This window comes from Petromyzon marinus, chromosome 22, assembly GCF_048934315.1.
Source record: "Petromyzon marinus isolate PM22_M1 ecotype Great Lakes invasive population chromosome 22, UKy_Petmar_22M1.pri1.0, whole genome shotgun sequence".
Classification (NCBI taxonomy): Eukaryota; Metazoa; Chordata; class Hyperoartia; order Petromyzontiformes; family Petromyzontidae; genus Petromyzon; species Petromyzon marinus.
The window spans coordinates 16,147,551-16,172,000 of NC_133688.1; the positions used below are offsets into that span (position 1 = coordinate 16,147,551).

The 24,450-nt window shown below is 43.9% G+C and overlaps 2 protein-coding genes across 6 annotated transcripts in view; one reads left to right on the forward strand and one right to left on the reverse strand.

The window, feature by feature from the left end:
- LOC116944922 (syntaxin-binding protein 1) overlaps positions 1-24,450 on the forward strand; it is a 105,477-nt gene that overhangs the window by 3,875 nt on the left and 77,152 nt on the right. The gene's annotated exons all lie outside the window — the stretch shown is intronic.
- LOC116944926 (mitochondrial adenyl nucleotide antiporter SLC25A24-like) lies at positions 1,923-23,292 on the reverse strand. 5 transcript variants are annotated; one of them, XM_032958865.2, is made up of 12 exons: positions 23,142-23,292; positions 21,768-22,024; positions 18,172-18,298; positions 16,391-16,478; positions 14,612-14,647; positions 12,331-12,442; positions 10,679-10,837; positions 8,659-8,811; positions 8,062-8,169; positions 7,258-7,425; positions 5,738-5,888; positions 1,923-5,179 (listed from the first exon to the last, which is right to left on the reverse strand). In XM_032958865.2, the coding sequence occupies exons 1-12, from the start codon at positions 23,254-23,256 to the stop codon at positions 4,995-4,997; spliced, it is 1,659 nt and encodes a 552-aa protein (XP_032814756.2). In that variant the 5' UTR covers positions 23,257-23,292; the 3' UTR covers positions 1,923-4,994. The 5 variants fall into 5 exon arrangements, with proteins under 5 accessions (XP_032814756.2, XP_032814758.2, XP_032814759.2 ...); XM_032958867.2 differs by having other exon boundaries at positions 23,057-23,279; XM_032958868.2 differs by lacking the exon at positions 23,142-23,292 and adding an exon at positions 22,353-23,044.

A 24,450-nucleotide genomic window follows, 5' to 3' on the forward strand; every position in this document is an offset into this window, starting at 1 on the left:
ACCACAATCGCTCACCCCCTTGGTGTCACTTGCTAATTGCTAACAAATTCACGCGAAGTGCTCCTGCCACATTGATCTGCGCAATGTTTTCTCATTTGAAAACCACAGACTAGTCTGCATTTTAACATCACAAACGTGTTTAAATTGTGGAACTTTTGCAAAGCGGTGTTTGGATTTAGCAATATTGGATATCTGAAGTATTTTTTTTTAAATATCAATATTTACATAAGTGAAATGTGTACAAGCTCATAGAAAGCCTTTTCAACATATCTGGCATGTTGAGAGATACTGTATATTGTCAGCACCCCTGCTTTTTTTAGTTTCGGTGTGAATGCAAGCTCGCTGCTCTTCAAGGCTATTCGTGTCCCAAAGATGGGTCAAAGCAACACTTCCCTATCTATTTATGTTCAGGAGAAACTGCAGAACCGAATTTACTTCAAAAAGATGCGTTCTCAGATGAGTACGTGGGCAGCCGCACTGATCCGGCGAGCCAAAGAGTCGTGTTAGCTGTCGGAATCAATGAAAACCTGGGCAATGTACTTATTACCAACATCGCTATACCCGACATCACATCTAAAATGAATTAACATGTACTTTTATACCTACGTGACTTTACTTTGCGGTAGAACTCAAATAATTCGCGGGTGCGCACAGCTCCTGAAATCCGCGTTTACCCCACGGGTGTTTTAGATCAATTCCAGGCGCGGAATAATCCATTCCACAATAATAATCCATTCCTTAACAATCCATTCCTTAATAATCCATTCCATAGTAATCAATTTCATAATAACAAATTCCATAATAATAATGAATTCCAAAATAATAATCAATTACATAATCCTTTACATAATAATCCATAATGCATTCCATAACCCGCAGTGCACCGCGCTGAGAGCGCTGCGCACTTCGAGGTCGGGCAGCTTATGAAAGTTCGGAGCGCATTTTCATGTTTATTGTTTATCGGTCTCGTCCTCCAAAGCAAATTCATTTTGACGGTGGTCTAAGAGGACCACAATGCACTTCTTCAGGAGTACCAATGGATGTTTGCATATGCACAATGGCTGTGCTTTTTTATATATACTTTTGTATCTTTTTTCAAGATTCACTTACTATTCTGTTGCGATAGAGGTTTTCTTGTCATTTACAGATTTGATTGAGACACGTGCAGGCCAGTGGTTGAAGAACCGTGCAGACTTAACAGCTAAGCCACAAGTAAGATTCCCTACAACTTCCTGCCATAAAGATCCTGGTAAAATGAATCGGGGAATCATTTGTATGACATAATTGTAGCTTAAACGGTGTCTAAAATCGTGTTGCCGATTCGTGACTGCATTATATATGCAATAGGTATGTGTTGAACTTCTTTCGCACTGTACGTAGCCAACCGTGCCAATCGGAGGTGCAGAACGGCCCCACTGACAAGTATAAAACTGTGTGCATGTGGAACTCTGTGCTCATCAATTGAGGTGTTGTATTCGTGCTTTGCACGCGACACAACGGTGTGCGTTAAAGAACCTGGTGCAAGGATCATCGGTGCCGACCAGGTCATGTGTTCAGTGTAGACGTTAGTGTGCGACAGTGTTTTGCCAGTGTTGCCTGCCGTTGTACGAATTAGGGCCATGTATAGGAATACCACACGCGCATGTAAGGACATTTTGAACAAAAAAGGGAAAATGTATTCCATATTTGTTGTCCATCACACCAGTTATCATTTTACAATATCACGTTTATGATAGTTTGGGTTATAACATAAACACCCCTACCTCTGTGAAACAAACACATCTGTAAAAAGTCACTTTCATCCATATTCCATTTGATAGTATGACAAACTCTTTGCACGATTGTGGAACAAAAAAAAACCTTTCGTGAAAGATGAACACAGAAACATGTTCAAAGCCAACAAAACATCTTCATAAAGTGAATTACTGTAATTCGTTTTTTATTTAAAAAAATTAAGACCCTCAGCACGCGGACCAGCAAAACCATTCAGCCATACAAGTTCAAAAAAGCAAAGTGCAGGCAGATTACCAAAGCCAGCGGCACCCGTGAACAATACGAATCAGTTGTGCCACACCGCAGTCATGACGTCATCAATTCACTGTCCCACAGTGTACACGGACTTCGAGCAGGGGACGCAGGAGATTAATAATAGCTTGTTTGCGGCCCTGAAACATTCGAAAGCGTAAAGGTGGCCCACGGGCACATTTATTGGCGACCGGTTGTTTGTGGCAAATTGCTGAATTTACAGCAAACGCTGCCAAATCGACCTTGGAAAAATAAAGCCACGAGTCGTATGCGTACTTACACATTCAAGGCACCATTAACAGCTTCTGCCTGGGAAGCAAGTTTAATGCCATGCTGCGTTAACCTGTAAATACTTGCATTGCATACTCTGAAGTTCAGTCCATGTACTTATGTGACGGTGGGCAATGGATCGCTTTTCTGTTAAACCCTCAAAGGTGGCAGGTGGATAGTGAGTGTGAGACCAAAGCCATGTTCACCCAGTGGGTTTCTTGGTTGAGCTAGATAAGGACTTATGTGCTTCTGCTTTCACTTTGATGTTTGGCTCCTTGGCGCACGATGAAAATTCACGTGCGTTTTCATGTGTACACGTGCGCTGAAGTAAATCTCTCGTGCAGGAAAGAGGAGCGCTTTGGCTACAGGAAAAAAGGTTACAAAGTGAAACAACCAACAATGCCAGTATATTAAGCCGAGGCACTGCACTGCTCACACCTTGGATATTAGCTTCGTTGGAATTCAACCTGGGATAAGAGGCAGTGAAGATGGTACCTTTTAAACGCATCTACCCATTAATCGCATCTACCCATTAATCGCATTGGGCCAGACATTGGCTGCTAAAGATTCTAACCTCGGATTTGGCAAAAATTGTCTCGTTAGCTGTGCCACAATGCCATCTCCCCAACGCTTTTCCTCAATGTAGAACTTCCTTCATACCGTATGTAGCCAATCGTGCTAATGGAATGGTTAATAGCAAACTGCAGCAACTTAAGTGTCAGAAAACGTAAGGAAATGCATACAAATAGTAATTATGATCAAACTGGAAAATCCGTCAATGTGTGCTATATGTCAATTTTGAAAAGATAAGATGTGAACCGAATAAAAAATAAAACGAGGTATATAACAGTACTGCGTGTCCAATGTCACGTGGCATATTCAGCAATTGCTAGTAAGTACATTTTGAAGGCCTAACAATAGATGTAATCTGTAAACATTTATATATGGCACACTAAGTGGATAATTTTTGCTCATTGCAGACGTAAAGAGTACACAGACATGCACAGAACAATTAAAAAAACACACAGTTTGGCTATGTACATTTACATTTAAATCAAACACTTTCTGTAGATAATTAGAAATCCCATAACAACAGGCAAATGCATGCAGGCTGGAAAGAAATTGAATAAACACCTCAAAGATCTGTTCACAAACAGCAGGAAGGAGGGACTCCCATCATGCCTTGTATGCATGTCATGTGACCACCACATGGCATGTACAACACCCTTAGCATTGTCTCAGCCACCAATCAACTCCCTAGCTCTGAACTTTGGACTGGCAATATTTTAAACTTTTTGAGTTGGTGGTCTAAACAATAATATGAGAATTCGACAGTTTTGTTTTATTCACACCGTCCTTTTTTTAACCACCATACACAGCAGGTCACAACATCTTTTAGCTTCTTCCCTCGCCCTGCTCCACACCACATTGCAATTTCCTCCCGTATGTCAACTCTTCACAGTTCTTGTAACCCTGGTCAATTCAAGAAATGCGTTAACTCTTGCCCATTACAATTTTGATAGGGTTGTCAGCTGCTCGCAGCTCAAAGTTTTGGGCCTATGGACCCATGGCTCAGCAACTGTGCAAAAACAAACGAGTTGTCAACACGGGCATACAATACAAAACATTAACTTAATTATTTCCACATTGTTTTATGATCTGTTATCAATGAACGAACAAGAACTTTTAAAACGTATAATTCGCAGAAGAAATGAAAAAAACAAAATCACCAAGAGATGTCAAAATATTACACGAGTTTCTGAGCTTATTAGGAAGTGTATGCATGTTTACTTTGGGGCAAGTGTGCATTTTAAGTATGCATATTTTCATTAAAAGAATGTCTTGACAAAGTGTGTACAATCAACTCACATGTCTGCACAAAGATAAACTACCTTGTAACTGCATTTAGCTATGTTAAAAACCCACGAGTTTTTGATCTTTAAATCTCCAAAAGGTTATTAATGTGATGCACGAATTTGGCAAGGCCTTGTAAACAACTGATAACAGAAGTGCCTGTACACAGCAGCTGACCATTAAACCATCTTTTCAAACGTTGCCAATAACTTCAGAGCTTTGGACAGAATTTTATAAGATGCTTTTTCCCACCAATAGTTTGCCATCACCAGCATGTTATTAGTGTAACAAAAACAACATAATAAAACACACCTTGAACATATTATTATTTAAAAAAAACACTTAACAACAAAATCAGCAACTCATTAGCAACAACCTTAAAGTGGCTGAAATTGCTTTGGTAAACCTTTATCAATCACCTCACAAAAGCAATAGGACATGTAACGAAATCGATAGTTTGCTCTCAAGCTTGTCGGGACAGATCTCAGTGCTGTTATGGAAGCAGAAGAAAGATAGCTACTGTTGGGAGCACAAAACACCACACCTCAACAAACAAAACAATTGGCATTACACCTCACACAAGCCGAGCTTGCCCACCCATTGTCACCCAAGTGACTTAAGTCGAATTTCCCTGAACAAAGCATCCAACCAAAACGCCAGACAGCCGCACAACGCGTTCATTGCTTCTCATCTGCAAGTCGTAGCTTGTAGCCAACGGCCAACACAACGAACAAACGAAAAGACGGAAGACAAGTTTGGCAGAGTGGTGAAGAGTTGGGGCCCTTCAATATTTCATGGAATCCCCCCCCCCCTCTCCTCCATCACTCGCAGTTGTGAAGTTGTCTTTACCGCGAAGTGACACCCAACACCCGTTTTAAGTTCTCGTAGACGACGTAGCTGATGCTGACGGCTGGGATCACCTTCATGAAGTTGGGCGCGATGCCACGGTAGAGCCCTAGCGGGCCATCGTTCTTCACGATGTTCCGGAACAGCCCCACCATGGATAGCTGCGGTCCTCCCTCCATTGACGCTGTGAGGTGGTGGCACAGGGTAATAATGAGGCATCGTATTTAATCATTCACTCACCCTTTTTCATTCGAGCATGGATTGGCCGAGTGGCCTACGTACCTCTTGGTTCAGGATTCCCTGGTTCTGCTGAGAAACACTCAACACCCCCAAAACTCAATTGCTTTAACATCAAAGGCAAAATAACCAAAATACAAGTATTAATTTCAATGTATACATTTTTTTACGAATGTTATCACATGTGTGTAAATTCCACATTAGAGTAATAAAAAAAAACAATCTGTGGCGCCAAGAGATCTGACGACTCAATTAAAAGTTTAATTTTGCCATCAGCTCAGAACAGAGACACAGCAAGCCGTGGCAAGAATTCCAGTGTTGGCAGACCATCCAGTTGGGGGCGACACTGCAAGATCTCTCAAACAAGATCAACGTGATCTATGCACTGCAATACAGCTTAAACCAGTGTAAACATTCATCCCTGCCCGCAAACTAAAACTGACTAAATGAAAGCAACGAGGCTCGAGGGTGCCGGGGTGACGTCAGCCCTCGACGCTCGGCGTACCTTGCGCCTGCATGCGCGTGCGGATCAGCGCGAGTGGGTAGCTGGCCACCTGCCCGCAAGAGCTGGACACCGTGCCGCACGCCAGCAGCACCAGGATGCCGGGGTCCGCCGTGTCTTTGGCGTACTTAGTCAGCCACGTGTTTTTCAACGTCTTTAAGAGCAAGCAAAAAAAAAACACAAGCGTAGAATTTTTTTACGATGTAACAACCCCATTAAGCGCACCAAGGCAGAGCACTAATCGTGAAGCTAGACGAGAGGAGTGTTAATAAAGCGGTGAAATGACGTTAAGCTGACCGGACTTTTTTACGCTCTACAGTGTGGGTTTTGCGAAGGCGGGAATCATACATATTATTGTACTGTCCTCTTACTGCCAACAACGTAGCCATGCAGCCAGTTACAACCTCTTTATTTATCATACTGCAAACGCAACACGTTTGTCAACAACACTGCCTTAATAAGAATCTGTATACTATGATATACAGAGGCCAGAAAGGTGGAGACACTACTTGTCTGACCCCTCGGTGCTTTGAACAAGGGCCACTGTCTGAAATGTCGCCTGTTATGTAATTAATATTTCAAAGGCAGTCTTATTGATGAATTTGTAGAGTTGTTTTTGTTGTCATTTGTGCACCGCTGCCAAAGAGCGTCACCAAACAACATGCGTTTTAAATACTGCAGGTCAAAACACTTCTCTATTTCTGCTTCTCTTGCACTGCCCGACTTTGGAACTCCCTACACAATAGTCTCTTATCCCAAGCGCTTATTAACCTCGCTCACTTCAAGAAACGTGTTCATTTTCATCGATTTTCAGAGCGCTCGTTTTTCGCTGGATATCTGACACATTGAGCCTCTGGGATTGTGCTCAGGCACTGGGTAACAAAAACAATTATGTTCACCCATCCAAGCATTATCCAGGCTAAACCCTACTTAGCAGCTCAAATCGGATTCCGAGATGTGACACTATCGGGTGCATTCTGGGTTATTTGATCACAGACATAACAAAGATCCCCCGTGTAGCCTTAACAGACTGTAGGAGCAAGTGCTGTTAGCGAGCACCTATGAAGGCCGGAACGGTACACGAGGGGGTGGGTGGCCAGCACCACACACGGCCGCCTTTGTCTGCCTAGTGGCGATGTCTGCACACCGCACCAGGTACTCGTTTGAGGCTGAGTCGACCTAGGGGAGGCCCAGGACCGGTTCACATAATCGACACTGGTGTTTGCCGTGAGCGGGAATCGAACCCGGGTCGCCAGGTTCGTAGCGCATCACATTAACCGTTATACTACCGCTCGCCACAACACACATGCTATAACACACAAGTGTATAACACAATTGAACAAAAATTCATTGAAATTAAGCATAATACATTCAAATGTATATTTCCACACATGTGGAAATATACATTAAGCTGTATGGCATAATTTCCAATGCTACAGCTACATCGAGCTACATGCATTTAACCCATCCTTTGTGGGTCAGTCAGGCAATGACGGACAGGAAGTGTTGCAATCCGCACTGACCTCGTAGATGGCCAGGTCTATTCCTGCATAGGGGATGATCCCAATGATGTTAGGCACATAGCCCTTGTAGAAGGCGATCACCCCCTCCTTCATGAAGATCTTCTTGGCGCAGTCCATCATGCCAGAGTACTGCCCCGTCTTGCGCAGCGTCAGCCTCGTCTTCATAACCTGCAGAGCAAAAACAAAAGTGCTAAATCAAGGAACGTGACAACGTGACGCGCATGCTTGGATTCTGTAACGCTTTCCAATACGAGGTCGTCCTGGGAAGTGTTAAATACGGCAATGTTACCTACCGAGCTGCACAATCAGACGACGTCGAACATGATGATGTCGTAGAGTGCCGAGGTGCACGCATGACGTGAGATGTCATTGCCTTGACAATCGGAGTGGACTGCTTTTAGCGCTGGTTTTTCTTTATCAGCAAGCTTTGGGTAACCTTTTGATCAATGCGACCAATTTTCTGGAGGGTAGGTCGATGAATAGCAACACCAGTTTATACTATTTTTTTTTTACATTTGCGAGAGGTATTGTGACCTCAGTTATAGACTGACAACAGAAGGCTAATGCATTAGCATTCATCTTAGAAAGCATTGAAGAAGCATAACTTTTGCATCCCTATAATTTTGTACAGTATCTATTCCTTGCCGGTTATCTTGTGCGTAAGTTGAGACCGTCTCTTCGATATGAACTTTCTTCAATTGCGCACCATCATCCCATTCTCTTAAAGTGCCGTGGCTATTACCGTTGTGTAATTGATTTTTTTATGTTGTGGTTACTTTGTCGGCAGCATAGATGAGTGCTCACCTCCATCGGGTAGATGATGGTCTGAGCTGTGGCCCCAGCAAGAGACCCTGCCATGAAGCGCTCATGGATGCCCAGACTCACATTATTGCTTCCGATGAACTTCTTTATCTGAGCAGAACAAAGTAAATCAAAAAGCAAATGTTACCGCTGATACGACATAGTATTGTATCGATAAGACAATGACTCAACAATGCAATTGCATTAGAGTAGGTGGTGAGATGATGACCGATAATAACAAATACATCACTAATAATAACAAAATGGCATCAATTAGGATTTAAATGTGAGGATGTCTTAATCATGCCAGGTTATGTGCAGCACGCCTCCTGTTATTTTGCTTTAACAAAATAAATAAGGAATGTTTATTTTAATTTACCCGTCTTTCAACGTAAAAACCTAAAAGTATTTCTAACACAAACCATCAGCCGCACGGCCTTCTGGGAGAGAAAAAAATTTCAGCACCATTAATTGAGCCATGTCAGGTTTTGTGCGGCACTCTTCCTGTCACTTTGCTTCATTATGTCACCGGAGCTTAAATCTGAAAAGGCAACAGAGACCCCGCCTTCTTCGACTTCTATTAACTCTCTGCAATCACACCTGTTCATAAGCCATGAACTTGATGGCGGTCTCCGGAGCGATTTTGATGACGTTCACCCCGTTTCCTCGCCACAACGACGCGATGCCGCCCTCCTTGATCATCTGCTTGAAGCCCGTCAGGATGCTGATGTTGTTGGATTTTGACCCGTGCACCTGCGAAGACAAACGCAACGCCACTGCAACTGTCAAACTGGAGGCAGGCTATAATCGACACACAAAGGAGATGCCTTGCTGCGAATTGTAGGCGCAATAACACGGCACAAAAGTTTTATATCGTACGGCACGTTGAGCTTCGCGCACATTGCACCCGGGCCGGAACGATGCATCGATCGACGCATCATTGTGTAGTGACCTCTCCTCAGATGGGAAATTTAAGTATTATAATAATTGAATATCAAAGGGACTTTTATTATGAATGGTTGGTCAGAGGTTGGTCAGGCAAAGGGACTGAGCAGATGAAGCGTTGGTCAGGCATGGATAGAACAAATTAATGTTGCGCTTTGTGGGGTTGCCATGGTTAGGAAGTTAACGAGACGGCGAGTGGACGTGCATTGAAAGTACAAATTATGCAAAGTGTTTTGCCGTTGGGTAGGGCAATGCACGTTTTAAAGAGAATGTTGCATGAAGGGAGCAGTGAGTGCAAAGTCAGGGTGGGGCTTAGTAGTTTCGACAAGGCGGGGTTAGGTGAAATGGATAAAAGTGACAGGACAGCCTGTAGCTGGGCTTTCATCTGGGTCAGACAGCCATCATCGTGCAGTGTCAAGGCTGCCTGCCAGCTAGCGAAGACAAGCGGAGGAGATGTATCTGCTAGGGTTAGATGCGAGCAGTGCAGCAGAGCAGGTGTGCCTTCTAGGTAGAGAAGTGTGCAGAGTAGCAGAGGAAGTAGCTGCTCGAGGAGACCCAAGACGGATCGAGTGTGCGCAATGAGATAACACGTATGGGTTAGGGTATGCAGCTAAATGGGGTATATGTAGATAAGTCACGTTACAAAGTTTGCGCCTCAGAGTTCTGAACTTCGCATTATAGTATTTCCGTTGGCTGTAATTAAACGCTTATTTTGGCTGAAGTCCCGTGCCGTTCCTCAGTCACTACAATTGCACAAGGATTCTTGAGCCAAATGAAAATGGGTTGAAATGCTTGCCCAAGAATAGATTATTTTTGATTATACAATGATTCATAAGTGATGTGCTTAGATATGCTACTCTTATGTTAATTCACAGACCAACGCGGGACAGGGAGACAGACATTGCGATGGAGACAGAACGAGGTGGATAATACAGAAATATGAAAGACAAAACAGTATAGTACAGATGAGGCCGTACAAAAAGACAACACAAAAGTACAACATGTGACAGTGCATAAAAGACAAGTACGGTACAGATGAAAACAAAAATAAAGTGCGAACTAGGCAAAATAGAGTATAGGCGAGACAATGCACAAAATACAGTACAAAACAGACACTATGTACCACAAGAAAAATTAAGTAATCAGGTTTCAAATGTGATATTCCAGAAATACTAGGCACACGCAAGGGCTGTGCTCAACTCTCAGTCTATACAATATACCGGGAAGGAATCCATAGGGAACACTGCAGCCTGATGTGCAGTGACAGCATTTTGTTCACCAATGTATGCAACCAAATTAAGGTTCAGGACTTTGCATTATGCACTGGTGTACTTAATTACATCAATGCGCGGGGGAAGGAAAACAAATTAAAGACAGAACTGATTTTTGTGTTTAGTTTGTTGTCCTTCCCCCGCAACTCCGATTAGCACGGTTGGCTACGTATGGTGCGATAGAAGTTCAGCATACGTACATCAATAAAAAATTGTAAACATAAGCTATAAAGAGGGAAAAAAAACCCATGATATTTAACCATCAAACTGACTTATCGATGCATCAAATCGACAACGGGCTAAATCCCTGCAGCCTGTAGATGGCATGTACCACAGCATGGAACCCGCATGAAGGTGTCCAAGTACCAGGCTCATTATGTACTGCAAGCACAACAGCACGGTACCTGCATGAACACTTTCATGCGGTCGAGGGGGGCGGTGCCCGTCCTGGACACGGCGCCGGCCGCCCCCCCGGCCATCAGCTGGCGTAGCCACATGCCCGACTTGCGCTCCTCCTCCGTGAATTCGTCGGGCACCGTCAGACTGTCCCCCACATCGAAGATCTGTGCACAAAAAAAGAGAGGGCACGGAGTGTTCGTGGGCGTCCGTGCCGGTGGGCATCCGTGAACACCGTCGAACGGGAATACAGTAGGGTTTCAACACGTCTAAAGAAGTCGCATAATAATCAAGGCCTTCATGAAATGTTACCGTTCAAATATTACAGCTTTTCTAATCTTCGTAGTGTCTTATCAGCAGTCCATAGTAAACTCAGGAAGGAAGCAATGATAACGTCAACAACGAGCCCACCGTTTTTGAATCTCCATAATGCGTGGAGTCACTAAACCCTTCCTCTACGCCTGCCTCTTCAAACACAAGGACTCCCATTCGACACGCGAGGAATGCGGATCGCAGTGCTGCGCATGCAGCAGTTGAGACACCGCACCACTACAGCTGCTGCGCACCTGCACTGTCACATTCCGTTGCTGTTGCCGCCAGAGTAAAGCGGATCTTCTCAGGACAGACACCGAATTTTATGCTCGCAGTAATGCGCTTTCGTTTGTTAATCGCCACAACTCAAACCACTGTACATTAATAGACATGCGTGACTGCCGGCACACCGAGCCAATTCTGTGCCAGAGAGGTCACTCCTGTTCGCGATTTGCACTTTTACTGATGAGCCCTTGAAAGAAGGTTGGATGTTGTATTTTTGTATTGTTTGCTGTTGTAGCTTGCTGACCCTCCCCCCCCTACTGGACACCTGTGAAAAAGAGCTTCATAGCTCATTGGATTCATCCAGTCTAAATCAAGATTCTGATTCTGCAGATTAGTGACCAAGCCGTCTTTGCAGGTCAAAGTCATTGTCAATACTCTAGCTCACTTTCTCATCAATTTCACAATCTACAGTAATGCGCCTAAGGCAGCTTTCCTAAATATATAAATGTCATGGCTTGTCTGATGAGATGTAGTTCCATTAAATTTTACAGATACCGACATAGTATGACATGAAATGCGGTAGTCTGTGACAATGTGCTCAACTGCCGTTACATTGTGTTTCCTGTACGTACAAAGTGTGCCGCAGTCTATATTGGACAGAGCCAAGCCTCTTGGCGCAATCTGCCCTGTGCACCGACTATCCAACAATTCCTTGGAAAATAATGAGATCTTTGCAAAATTTCACAAACTAATTTTTTTAAAATGGAATATTTCCTTACGTATATATGAAACTCAAAAACCAGCAAAAATTACCTTGTAGACCCATATGTAGGCAGGGGTATCTGAACAGGAGTTTAAGACATCATTAATGAGACTAAAGAGTTAAAAAGTCATGGTCAGGCGACATGTAATTTTAGCACACTACTCATGTCACTTCAATGTCATTTCAGCATGTTTTGCTGCACCAATGCAGCTCAATAATACGTTTTCAGCAACAATGCTTCAAGCCCACGTTGGACAGCCCAGGAAATGCACACCAAGTAGAAATAAAAAAAAAATCCATTAATTGCACACATCATCGCGAACGGGTTCACGGCGACCCAGGCTGGAAGGCGGCACTCACAGTGGAGTGTTTCCAGTAGAGGATGATTTCACGGATGTTCGCTGCAGGGTGCAGGAGGTGGTAATCCCTCCACTCACTCCAGTCTATGGTCATCGTACCATCCTTGTCCATGCTGTAACCGGCAGGGAGGTTTGCACATTACATATCAAATTATTCGACCGCGATGCACGACGGTGCTCTAAAATGACAAAATCGCAAGTTATCCCTAGATGCACATTTCACCTTTAAGACTGAATGTAATGCATCTTGCGAATATTGGAATTTCTGCAGGGGGCTACATTGTCAGCAGAGGGCCGTGCAGCAAAAGCCATTGTTGCGCTGTATCATGTGCCAACGGCTATGCTTCCCCACCTTCAACCCGCAACGACCAGCGTGGTGAAGTATGGTCAAATAACCCCAATGACCCACCCCGCACGGGAAGGCCCTCATTTATCAAGGCTTTGACAAACAGCTACGCGTGAACACGCGCACAATGTATTTCTCACACTTGCAGACATGCAAGAACATTGAAAATAACATCTTGTGGCCAAATTCTTTATTGTAAACAATGGTCAGCACATGCTGTTTATTTTAACACCTCGTCGTTTATTACAGCGCTATATTCTCAGTCTGAAAGTGAAATTGGCTATCATTTTGGGAATGGACAGCCTTGCATGCCTTCAAGCAATGAATAGCACCATTATTTGAAAACGAACGTCCTGTTCTCTTTAAGCAATGGAACGCTGCGATGAAGCATGCCGATGCCGACAATAGAATGGAGAACACGACATGTCTACCCAGGAATTACCCTCAATTCCATTTCAGTTAGCCAAATGAGCTAGTGCAGGTGTTTCAGCACACACATATCCATTGGGTTTAAACCAATAAGCATTTGGTTATTTTCTACGTTGTCAGGTAGATAATACCGTAAAAAGTGGTTTAGGGCAGTGACATTTTTTCTTAGATCAATGGGGGGAGCGTGTTTAAATGCTGTAGCACCAATCGAGGCAAGAGGTTATTTTGACACTATTAATCAGGTCATTAAAATGTAAAAAAGAGTGTGCAGTTAGAGAAACAAAACAATGACAAGGCTTTAAATAGTTTAATATCTGTTTTATTTATTTATAAATAAATAAATCTGAATGAGAATATGAATTTGTATTGGAGCAATCCGTCGAGATAGAGCTATTTTGCACAGATGTCCAGTAATGTTGTATCACCTACGTTCAAACACATGAATAAAAACTCACCACGCTCGTTACTATGACTGATTTACAGTGGAAAAAATAAAATAGGAGGGCTAATGCCTTCGGTGAATACCATTAGTCAGAGTAGAATAATACATATGGGAGTGTCCCCTTCATAGTATATTGGTCATTGTCTTTCATGTAAACCTACCAGAGTATAACATTTCTGATATAAGGTAGCATGAACGATGAATGTGGTGATTTGTATTTGAACTTGTGCTTGGAAACTACTGCCAACTATAATTAATTGGTGATTTAATCGAGTTGTTTTCATTAATTTTATTTTACCTACGTGACTTTACCGAAAAAACCAAAGAGAATGAATCCTTGCAGTCACGAAAGCTTCAAATCTAGAATATAATTAATTTGTTTATCCATTACATTTCAGCACAGTACTTGCCGTAGACAAAATCACTCAAAAGTCACCTGACTTCGTCACATCTCAGAAGCCAAGCAGGCTTGAGACAGATTACCACTTCGATGGGTGAACACCAGCACTTGGCAGGTGTTGCCCTCATGGAGCTGTGAGCTGGCCAGAACGATGGCAGTGCCGAATGCCATCTCCTTATTAAGCGGCGCTTTCTCTGCTTGCGTTAATTTTCCTCACGATCGAAGTCACGCCCTCGGGACTCTGCCGAGGCTTTCGTGGGTAAATAACTGGCCTTGTTATTGTCATTTCAATGATGTCATGAGCATTTTGAGACAACATGTTAATTCTGGACAATGAAAGAATGTCACGATCGCAAGAATGATATGCAACACGTTCGCTACCACCAAATGGAAGGATAGAGAATGGCAAAGAACGCCTACAGAAGATCAGTTGGCTGACTGGGGTGGAGGTCGCTTCAGTATATACCGTGTAATGTTCATGGACCTAAATATATGCGCGTACGTATGTATACACATTGCCGATGAAACTACTACAAAGACTTTGTTGGCCATGTTGAAGCTAGCGCATACTCAGCTTGCATAGTGAAATTGTATGCAGGAACTGTATATTCATTTCAGTTGTATGGAGCAGCTATATGCACAAGAGGGGCATGCCAACTACTTACAAATTGATTGTGCCAAACATTTTCCCCCTCCTTATTCTGCCGGATTAGTGAAGGCATGGAGGAAGGAATGAAACAAGTATTTAAAGACAATCGAAAGGAGAATGTTTGAAAGGGCTCAAATAAAATCCACAGATACGTTGGTAAGATCACAGCGCAAAATAAGAAAAGACTTAAGCGTTGACGATGATTTACATAGAAGCTTGTACATTTTCAAATAAGAGGTTGTGAATGAAGATTATAGAACAAAGGATTAGGTTAGCATTAAAACATGTTGTTATTGTTACTGAAAGTGTGTACTATAAAGTGAATCAGATTATATACGTGAATTTGTATTCGTCAAGTTATCAATGGGATATGTACTGCCATTCAAAACTTAGCAATCATGGTACTTTGGCTTAATTTATGATAAACATACAAATCATTATGCTAAATATGAGTATCGTGACGTTAATGGTATTACGTAGAGAGTGGTGTGTGTAGCCATATGTTGGGTAATGATAACAGTCTATTCATTGATTTAATCATGCTTCACTGAGGGAAACTGTACAGAATGAATAACGTTATCTTAGAAGCTATTTCAAACGTTTTAAAGTGGAATGCACTGTTATTTTAAACGGGGAGAAAGTTATATTCTTGGTTCTTTCGGTAAAGTCACGTAGAAGGGAAACAATAAAATAATAAAAATATAAAACCATAAAATTCACGACATTTCGCTTGCAACACAAGCAATCATCATCAGGTGTGAAAACCACAACAAGAAAATTTGTGCTGTGGTTTTCACACCTGATGATGATTGCTTGTGTTGCAGTCGAAACGTCGTGAGAATTTTATTGTTTTATATTTTTATTATTTTATTGTTTCCCTTCTATGTGACTTTACCGAAAGAACCAAGAATTTGAATCCCTGCAGTCACGAAATAATTAAATCAGAATGAATAACGTTTTCTTATAAGCTATTTCAAACGTTTTAAAGTGGAATGCACTGTTATTTTAAACAGGGAGAAAGTTATTGTTTAGATCATTTAACATTTAATGTTAAGTAAAAATACTAGACTGTTTTAAAACTTTTTTTTTAATCTAGTAATTATAAGAATACAAATGTACGTATGTAGTAGCTACATAAAAACAGCTCATACGATTTGTCCAGAAGAATATTCAATCATGTTTTACGTAAGCTAAACTGGGTCGCAACTGACATAGGAGCAAATTTATGCTGTTGAAAATTAGTACCATGGTATTTGATATGTACAGGGAAGTAGACCTCGGCACTGTTGTTGAAGGTACTAAATGAGAGAGATTGTCAGAGACATGTTAAGTGGAAAACCGTGGAAATTCCAGCGAACTCTGCACGTGCCCACCAAGCGATTACGGTCAGAGAGACAGACGCACATTGACGGATGTTACACAAATCACTCGGGGGTCCCCATTTGGCGTGGCAGAGAAAACGAAACGCAAGAGAGGCACACGAAACTCTGGGCGCATGCACGCACGCGCGCGCGATTGCCGCCGCAAGGAGACGACACCGGGGATGTGCCGCTGCCACGCGTCGCAACTCGGTGAGTGGGCGATAGCTTCACAGTTCATTTACATAGAAACACGTTTTTAAAATATTCCTGTACTGTTGAAATGTCAGCTCACAAAAAATAACACTCGGGCTAACATATTTATATGGTACAGAAAATGTGTCTGATGTTGAACCTGATTATGCAATGCTGTTATATGCAGCAGAGAGATAATGTATAACTCTTTTGGACAACTACTCACAAAATAAGTGTCTTACCTCCTGAGGACTTTCTCAGCCTGGGAGAGGCTGATCTCGACTCCCAGACTTTGGAGCGATTGCACGATCTCAGCGGCATCGATGCGTCCTGCCATGGACTCAATGTTAGAACAAAACAACTTAACTACAAACACACAAAGACAAGGATCTCCCGTGTAGTCTGAACAGATTGTTGGGGCAGGTATTGTTATCGAGCACCTATCAAGGCTGGCACGGCACACGAGGGAGTGGGTGGACAGCAACATGCCCGGCCGCCTTTGTCTCCCTAGTGGCAATGTTTACACACTGCACCAGGTGCTCATTTGATGGCAAGTCGACCTGGGGGAGGCCAAAAACTGGTTCAGATAATTGTCACTGGTGTTGGCCACGAGCAGGAATTGAACACAGGTCGCCGGATTCGTAGCACAGTGAGCAACGCTCCCCACACAACACAGCACCAGCATATACAAGCAGTTTCTCAGTGTCTTCCGTATCAAATCATATTGACACATAGGTTCAGACCCTCTGCTGGATGTTGGCCTCCCCATGCAGTGGTGTAGCATGGTTGGCATGGACCCTGGTACAAGGAATGAAATACAATCCTCTGTTCAATTTCCCCTCTCTTGTTAGCCCAGAACCTGGGCCCCTTTGGCCTGTGGGCTGCAGTGCAATCGCATCACTTGTATAATTCATAGCTATGCCACTGTTCCTATGCCATGACGGTCATGGAGGTTGTTCAACCATATTTCACCATGCTGGTCTGTGCGGGTTGGTAAACGGTGGGGTTTGGAGGTTCGGAACCTGGGACCGGTTTGGATATCGCTCACTACAGATGTTAGCCATGGTCGGGAATCAAAACTCAGGTTGACGGGTTCACAGCACAATGCGCTAACCACCACACTACCCCTAACATAACTGATCATGGTTATCTATAAATAAGATACTCAAATTATATTTAACAGACATTGTACAAAATGTGATGATCTTAAGATGCCTATTTTTGAGGTGGCCAGGGTATCAGATAACACCGAGGCAAATCCTGGATTTTGAATAAAAGGTCACGAACTGGATTCTCAAGTATAGCAAATTTATGGTTTCAGTCCATCACCAGTGCCTGTAGTAAATTTCATTTCCACTCAATTTAGTTTATTCTAGGCTTGCAAATTAAAAGCTTGGGTTTGGCATGGCATGTGAAAGCTTCTTTGCTCAACAAATAAAACGTGTGCCATTAATGTTGATAGAGACACCCTATTGAAGTGACTTCAGAAGTGCCCTACTGTGGTTCTGATGTGATATTGCAGGGAATTTCACGACCACAAGGGGGTACACTGCTAGCTGTAAGAGTTTCAAATGTTTTTTTCCATCTCATGACAAAATAACCGACTGAAAAATAATATTATCTTCAACTATAGGGACAACTAGGTTACTGTGTAAATCTATGACCCTTACATGTGCTATATAGATTTACTAACCTGTACTAAATGTGTATTATTGTATTGTACTTCAGTGCTCCCACATCTATGTTCCCCACTTTTACCAATCTGCACTGGCAAGAGTGGTGAAATATGGTCAAACAACCCCCATGACTCACACGGCGTGGAATGGGCCCTCATTAAGCAGTGGATTTACAAAGGGTTGTACATATACGTACCATGTACCCTGTTATATTTAAGACTATATTATAACTGCCATCGTGTTTCATTTATCCAGCTTGCGGCTTCCCATCAGCGTACATGTTTGACTGCTAAACAAACTGTGACACGTGTCAGTGCACGCTTGTTGTGGTGATTCAGGGCTGTTACCGTCATTGTTTTTATCGAGGCTCTTGAAGACAAGTTTCAGCTTCTTCTCGTGGTCCCGCAGGTATTTCACAAACTCCTCGAAGTCCAGTTGCCCATCCTGGTCTTTGTCTGAGAGCTTGAAGATTTCCTGCACTCCAGTGAAAAGCACAAGCCCACAGTTGTGTAATTAACCTGTAATGTAAACACTGTAATGGTATCGACTAATTGGACGATGCATACCCGTTAACCCATACGATTTACCCTGTATTCTTGTACAGGGAAATTTAGTTCAGGTCCATACGGCTTACAGACGTTTCAATATGGGTAAATATTTGTTTTGTCTATTTGTTTGTGTTTCTCCCTTGTGATACTTAGTAGGATGAACCGTTGAGATTTATAAGGGCACGGGGTGTCCAATAAGGTCTGAATTGGTCTTGGCTTGAAAACTGCACTCTTCTACAACTATCGAGTTCCGACTATGACCAAAGCGCCCAGAATGTGCTCGATATAATCATATCTCGGATGCTAAGCAAGGCTGAGAAGAGACGGTGCTTGGATGGATGACCACCAGGCACAACAGGTGCTATATGCTGCAGGGCTATGTGACGAGTAGCATTGGTCAGTGCAGCTAAAATCATGAGTTTACTGTCCTTATATGCCCCACGTCAATTCTTTCTGCCTTCACGAACCGGCGTGGTTAAGTACGAGCATATATCCTGTGGGGAGGCCCTTCAACGAGCAGTGGATTGACAACAAGGGCTGTGCACTACACCACAACACTATTAATACTTTCAGAACTGCTCGCTGATTTATTTGTACTGAACACACCTGAAGATAGTGCTATGAAACACCCCCCAGGCCATCTGTTTATAAACTGGACCCAAATGTATTCCCACCAATGCAAACATCGCCAAGTTTGTTTTTTGAACCGTGACATCAGGTTCCATATAATAAATATACTGCTCTTCCAGTGTATGCGGTTTGCACACATCCATGACTAATGCACTGCTAAAACAATTCACGTTCAAAGGACCAGTGCAATAACCTGCCAGTAACAGGCAAAAGTAGAAATAGCTTGCACAAACAAACCAATACACACAAGTGCTGCCACCATAGACCATAGATGGCACATGACCATGCTTTACTGCCATACATTGGCTGCGCAGTCATTGATGATTGATAGTAACCAGGCAAGCAGACAGCACAGATCCCAGCAGTTGCTGGACCTTGGCATCACCATGAAGTTGAAACTCGGTCAAAATGCCCGTCCATATTTAGAGTTAATAAAATGACAAATACTGCACTGCAGTATATTTTTTACAGCTTCAACATGTGCAGGAGTGGAATCTGTAGGGGAGTTTGGCTTGAGTAAACACGCAGATTTGGAAGCATATTGAATAATTGTACTTTGCAATCACAGGGTTGTTTGTTACTCAAGTGTATTGCATTAAGCCATATATGAGACAAGTTATGGTTTACGAATGAAAACGCAAGTGGGGTTTAGGGGCACAACCAGGGTGTGGTCTTTATCTATTGAAACTGTAACTGGTTTTGCCAGTTTTAGGATGCGCGTAAACTCTAACATTCCCCCTTATTCGGCTAAACGCAGGACTTATGTGTTGCAGTTTTGTAGATGCTGTACCCAGTTTTCAAGAGCCACACAACTCCAGGTATAACTCGAGATGCCTTCCCAGCAGCTCGTTTACACAGTTTGCGTCGACGAGACAAGATAACGGACTTCAGGAGGTTAACCCAAATTATCTGGGCCCGTTTTGCTTCACTCCATGGCTGTCCTGACAACCCTACATCTTTTAATTTTAGCTCAATCAAAAAACTGAAGGTTGTAGGTGACGGAAACGTTGTAAATGTCATCTAACAACCAGCCCATACGGTCTAGATATTTTACGAACAAGTGTTTGTAGGAAAGTCTTATTCGTAAGTATTTCTGAGAAAGACCTGTCCATCTTCCCATCTCACACTTAAGTTCTGGAGGAATGAAGTCAACTCAAGTCGACTCGAGTTGGCTGTCCCATGGATATAAAGTAGTTGTTTGTTCATTGGGCAGTGGTTGGAGGAGGCTCGTGAAAGACGCCACTGGGCAGTTGGAGGCAGTCGCCCGCCAACAACAACGGAGGGCAGAGGAGCGATGCTCACAACAGCGAGCGGAGCGATGGGCAGCTAAAATGCAGCAAGTTGGCCACAGTAGGGGGTGCAGCTGGTGCATCTACAGGTTATCTCAGTCAGCCGACCTATGGGCATCTGCTGGGTCTGTCCCGTGACCTCCTGTCAGCGAGCCTTTGACACTCCACGCGGCCTCAAAGTGCACTTGGCCTGGCACGGGCGCCGTGGCGACGTCACCGTCAGAGTTGCGAATGGTGGGATTGGTATTGGTTGGTGCACGCCTGTACAGTCATGCAGTGCTGTGGTGGTAGCAAGGGTTGGTGGATCCCACTCGAGGTGCCATAACCCTGGCTCGCCAGAAAGCAGTACTGCAAGTGGCCTAATCGCCACCCGGTTCCATCTGTACGGGTATAGAGCGTTGCCCCCTCGAGCGCGTGGCTTTTCAAGCGGGTGCTCCGGTTTCCTCGCAAACGTAAAATAAACTCACCAATTGGCTCAAAACATCTTAAAAAAACAACTACTGTACCGAATCCTCCTGCCAAAACAGGAGTGCTGCCATTTTGTGTGGCTTTCCTGGACAAGTAAATTATTACATAATGAACCCGATCCAGAATGTCTTTAATCTCGACATCTAGGCGTGGCCACAAACTCCAATGAAATAACGAATTGTTGTTGCACGTTCCACTCCACTGCTGCCCTACGAAGTCGTGTGTGCGGGGTAGAGCTGAAACTTTACCCAACGCTGGCAAAGCCTCAAAAAGGCTTTATGCAGTGAAAAACTCAAGATGCTTGCCAGCTCCTCGGCCATAGAATCAACAACTAGCACACGACGCTTCAAGCCAGCTGTATCAGGAAAAATTATTCTACTGTACTTTGCAATAAGACCATCGACATATCTGTGTACAGGGTGGTCCAGACGTCTTAGGACCTCCATTTAATTATCTAAAACTTAACATTTGTAAAGTAAGGTTTACTTAAAGCAGAAATGAATATGGAAAGGAACAAAAATGTGGGCGCAAAGTAATGGGGGGGGGGGGGGGGTCACAATACATCTGGGCCATCCTGTAACAACTCACTCAAGAGTCACATTGTCCCATCCACACGTCTCCAGATTCCCCAAACCGTGAATGTTATTTCAATTTTAATAGTTAAAAAGAATTTTCTTGCCACCACTGTGACAACAGTGCTCATTGTTAACGTAACTTGTCACAACACACATCAAGTCAGTCTTGCGCTGTACATCTTTACTGAGACCAGCTCAATTTGGCAAACAAAACCACGTGAACGTGGAAGAGACCCTGCCAGACATTTTCATAAAAATACTTCTAAAGTGCGGCTAATTGGGCCGTGAACACCGACGCACAATGGCCAAGGCTGTGGTGAGAATAAAAAAAAGTTGTTCCGTGATCTGTTTATAAATTGTTAACACTTGAGAGCAAGCAACTCCGTACGAACTAGAGACACAACCGCTGTGCTTGAAGACATCTTTCCCTTACCTTGGCCGCACCCGTTCCAGTGTAGCCCATGGTCTTGAGGCCCTCTCGAAGTTCGGAAATGTCTACCCGTCCGTCCTTGTTGGTGTCCAGCTTTTCGAAGAGCTCAGACATCTTCTTCTCATGCGACGCTTCGCGACCATCCCCTTCTCCAGGCGCGGGGCTTGGCTCACACGCGGCCCGGGGCAGGAGGGCCCGAACCCAGCAGCTCGCGAAGGAGAATAGGCTGGCCATTCTCGAAGCTTGTACGATTTCAACCTCTACGGGAAGAAAAAACAAAAAATAAAGTATAAAACGAGGCAAGGGCCCCTTTGCAAAATGTCTGGAGTAGAAAAATATGCTTTCCTATCTGCTTTAACTTGTACTGCAGAAGAGAATGCGCACTCTTTTGCTATGTCTGAGCTTACACTGCACCGATAATTCTTTTAAAAAAATATATAAACACGCCAAAGAAGATCACCAAAATACTGGGCAAAGGGACGGGCGGCTGTGTTATTGTTCCCAACTGCGTGACAGCCAAAATAAGCGAGCGCTGACAAACAGTTCCCTTTCCTTTTTCGCAAGGATTTGAAATGTCACCCTTCTCACCCCTTGTTGGCTGGGGATGCACACAGTTGCTGCTGTGGCTGCGTGTGATCACTGCTCTGCTGCTACTGCTGCTCTAAACCCACTGGTGATGATCTTAAACCCACTGGCGCTGATCTTAAACCCACTGGTGATGATCTTAAACCCACTGGTGATGACCTTAAACCCACTGGCGCTGATCGAAACCCACTAGTGCTGCTCTAAACCCACTGGGTGCTGCTCTAAACCCACTGGGTGCTGATCTTAAACCCACTGGTGCTGCTCTAAACCCACTGGTGATGATCTAAAACCCACTGGTGCTGCTCTAAACCCACTGGTGATGATCTTAAACCCACTGGTGCTGCTCTAAACCCACTGGTGCTGCTCTAAACCCACTGGTGATGATCTAAAACCCACTGGTGCTGCTCTAAACCCACTGGTGCTGCTCTAAACCCACTGGGTGCTGCTCTAAACCCACTGGTGATGATCTTAAACCCACTGGTGCTGCTCTAAACCCACTGGTGCTGCTCTAAACCCACTGGTGCTGCTCTAAACCCACTGGTGCTGCTCTACACCCATTGGGTGCTGCTCTAAACCCACTGGGTGCTGCTCTTAATCCACCGGCGGCTTTGCTGAAGCCACTGCACTTGCACCACAACCGCAACACAACCCGACCAAAGATTCCCAGAAAGTTGCGCTTCGCCAAACTGTGCAAGTGGCTTACTTACAGTGCTATGAACGAGGCAGAGACAACAGCAGCAGCAACAACAAAAAAAACCCCAAGCAGATTAGCCCATTGACAAAGCGGCTCACCAACGCCCCTAACAAATATGCAACAAGGCCAATGGTTGGTGTGGTTCCGCCGTCCTCCCGATGACACAACGGAAAGAAGCCCCAAGCAGCAGACGAGCCAACCACTCTCCTGCATACTTAGCAGACCCCACTGCAGTGGCGTCTTGGCCAATTGCAGAGAGTGGTGTTGCTGGGTTGCAGGAAGGGGGCTTAACTCTTTCTCGAGAGAGCGAGAGAGAGGGACGTGGAGGGTGGGGGTTGTCTTTCAATAGGGGACGTCAATGGTCGTGGAAAGCCAATGGCTGAGCCCATGAAGCGCCTTCGCGGTGGCGTTGTGCCCGAGTTTGGCATTTGGAGCCACGCCTGCACGGAGGCTTTGCCACACCCAGCCGTACAAATACTTCATGTGTAATCTCTCACCCTAAGGGGGCATTGAGAAAGTATAAAGAGGGGAAACTGAAGTCCTTGTTATCAGATGAAAGGCAATTTGACAATACCAGATGTACACAATTCATAGCTGAAATACTGGTACGCGACTGGAGACATCTACAGTCGAAATGTAGAAGTTTAATTTCCCAAGTAACGGCCATTGAGCTGTTGAGCAATTTTTCTCAAGACAGACAACATCAAAGCATACCACGTCATTTATTGACGTTTACGTTTCGCCTAAGACCCCTTTCTTAAACTTCAACACAAGGAAATGTAACACTGATGGTGATACTGATGATTCCGTATGGCCAATGAAGCTCAACTATTAGAGATTACGTTATGAGTCAGCCACTATAATGTGCTTAATCTGAGTAAACTGCAGAGAGACCCACCACCACCTTTAGAGTTGTACTGTATTTGGGGCTGTGTGAAGTTATATGGGCCACGGTTTAGTGTTCGTAGCTGCACACTGAAGTTTTACTTTCCACTTGCGCATTAAGTGTCTGCATCTTTCGTGGTTTGTGGTGGTTACGGTTAAGCGCTGCCCAACGTTTCCGTGAAAAGTGCAATATGGGCAGTGCGGTGGTTGGGTTGGATCAGTGTTTGCTGGGCATGCTGCTTCGATCCCGACACATAAGTCCACGCCGTATTGATGCTGACATTTCACGTCTTGCACGTTTAACAAAAGCACTCGAAATTGTACAACAAAGTGATGAACAACTTTTTGGTTGTTGGAGCCTGGGTATAGAAGTACTAACATGATTCTGGAATTGCACGAATAGCTTTAACACAACCAGAGATGTCACGTGCTCCCAAAATACACATCGCACTATATATAGTGTGTAGAGAGCATGGTTGCCCAGATTGGTAATCGGATATTAGTAAACAGCTTCCACTATAA

What these genes read in the sequence shown, in the direction of transcription:
- LOC116944926 (XM_032958865.2), bottom strand. Translation starts at nt 23,256, where the DNA reads ATGCAGGAGAGTGGTTGGCTCGTCTGCTGCTTGGGGCTTCTTTCCGTT. An exon ending in CTGGAACGGGTGCGGCCAAG is followed by an intron (nt 18,299 to 21,767) that starts GTAAGGGAAAGA and finishes ACTGGAGTGCAG; the next exon opens with GAAATCTTCAAGCTCTCAGA. An exon ending in AGTTCATGGCTTATGAACAG is followed by an intron (nt 8,170 to 8,658) that starts GTGTGATTGCAG and finishes TGTTCTGCTCAG; the next exon opens with ATAAAGAAGTTCATCGGAAG.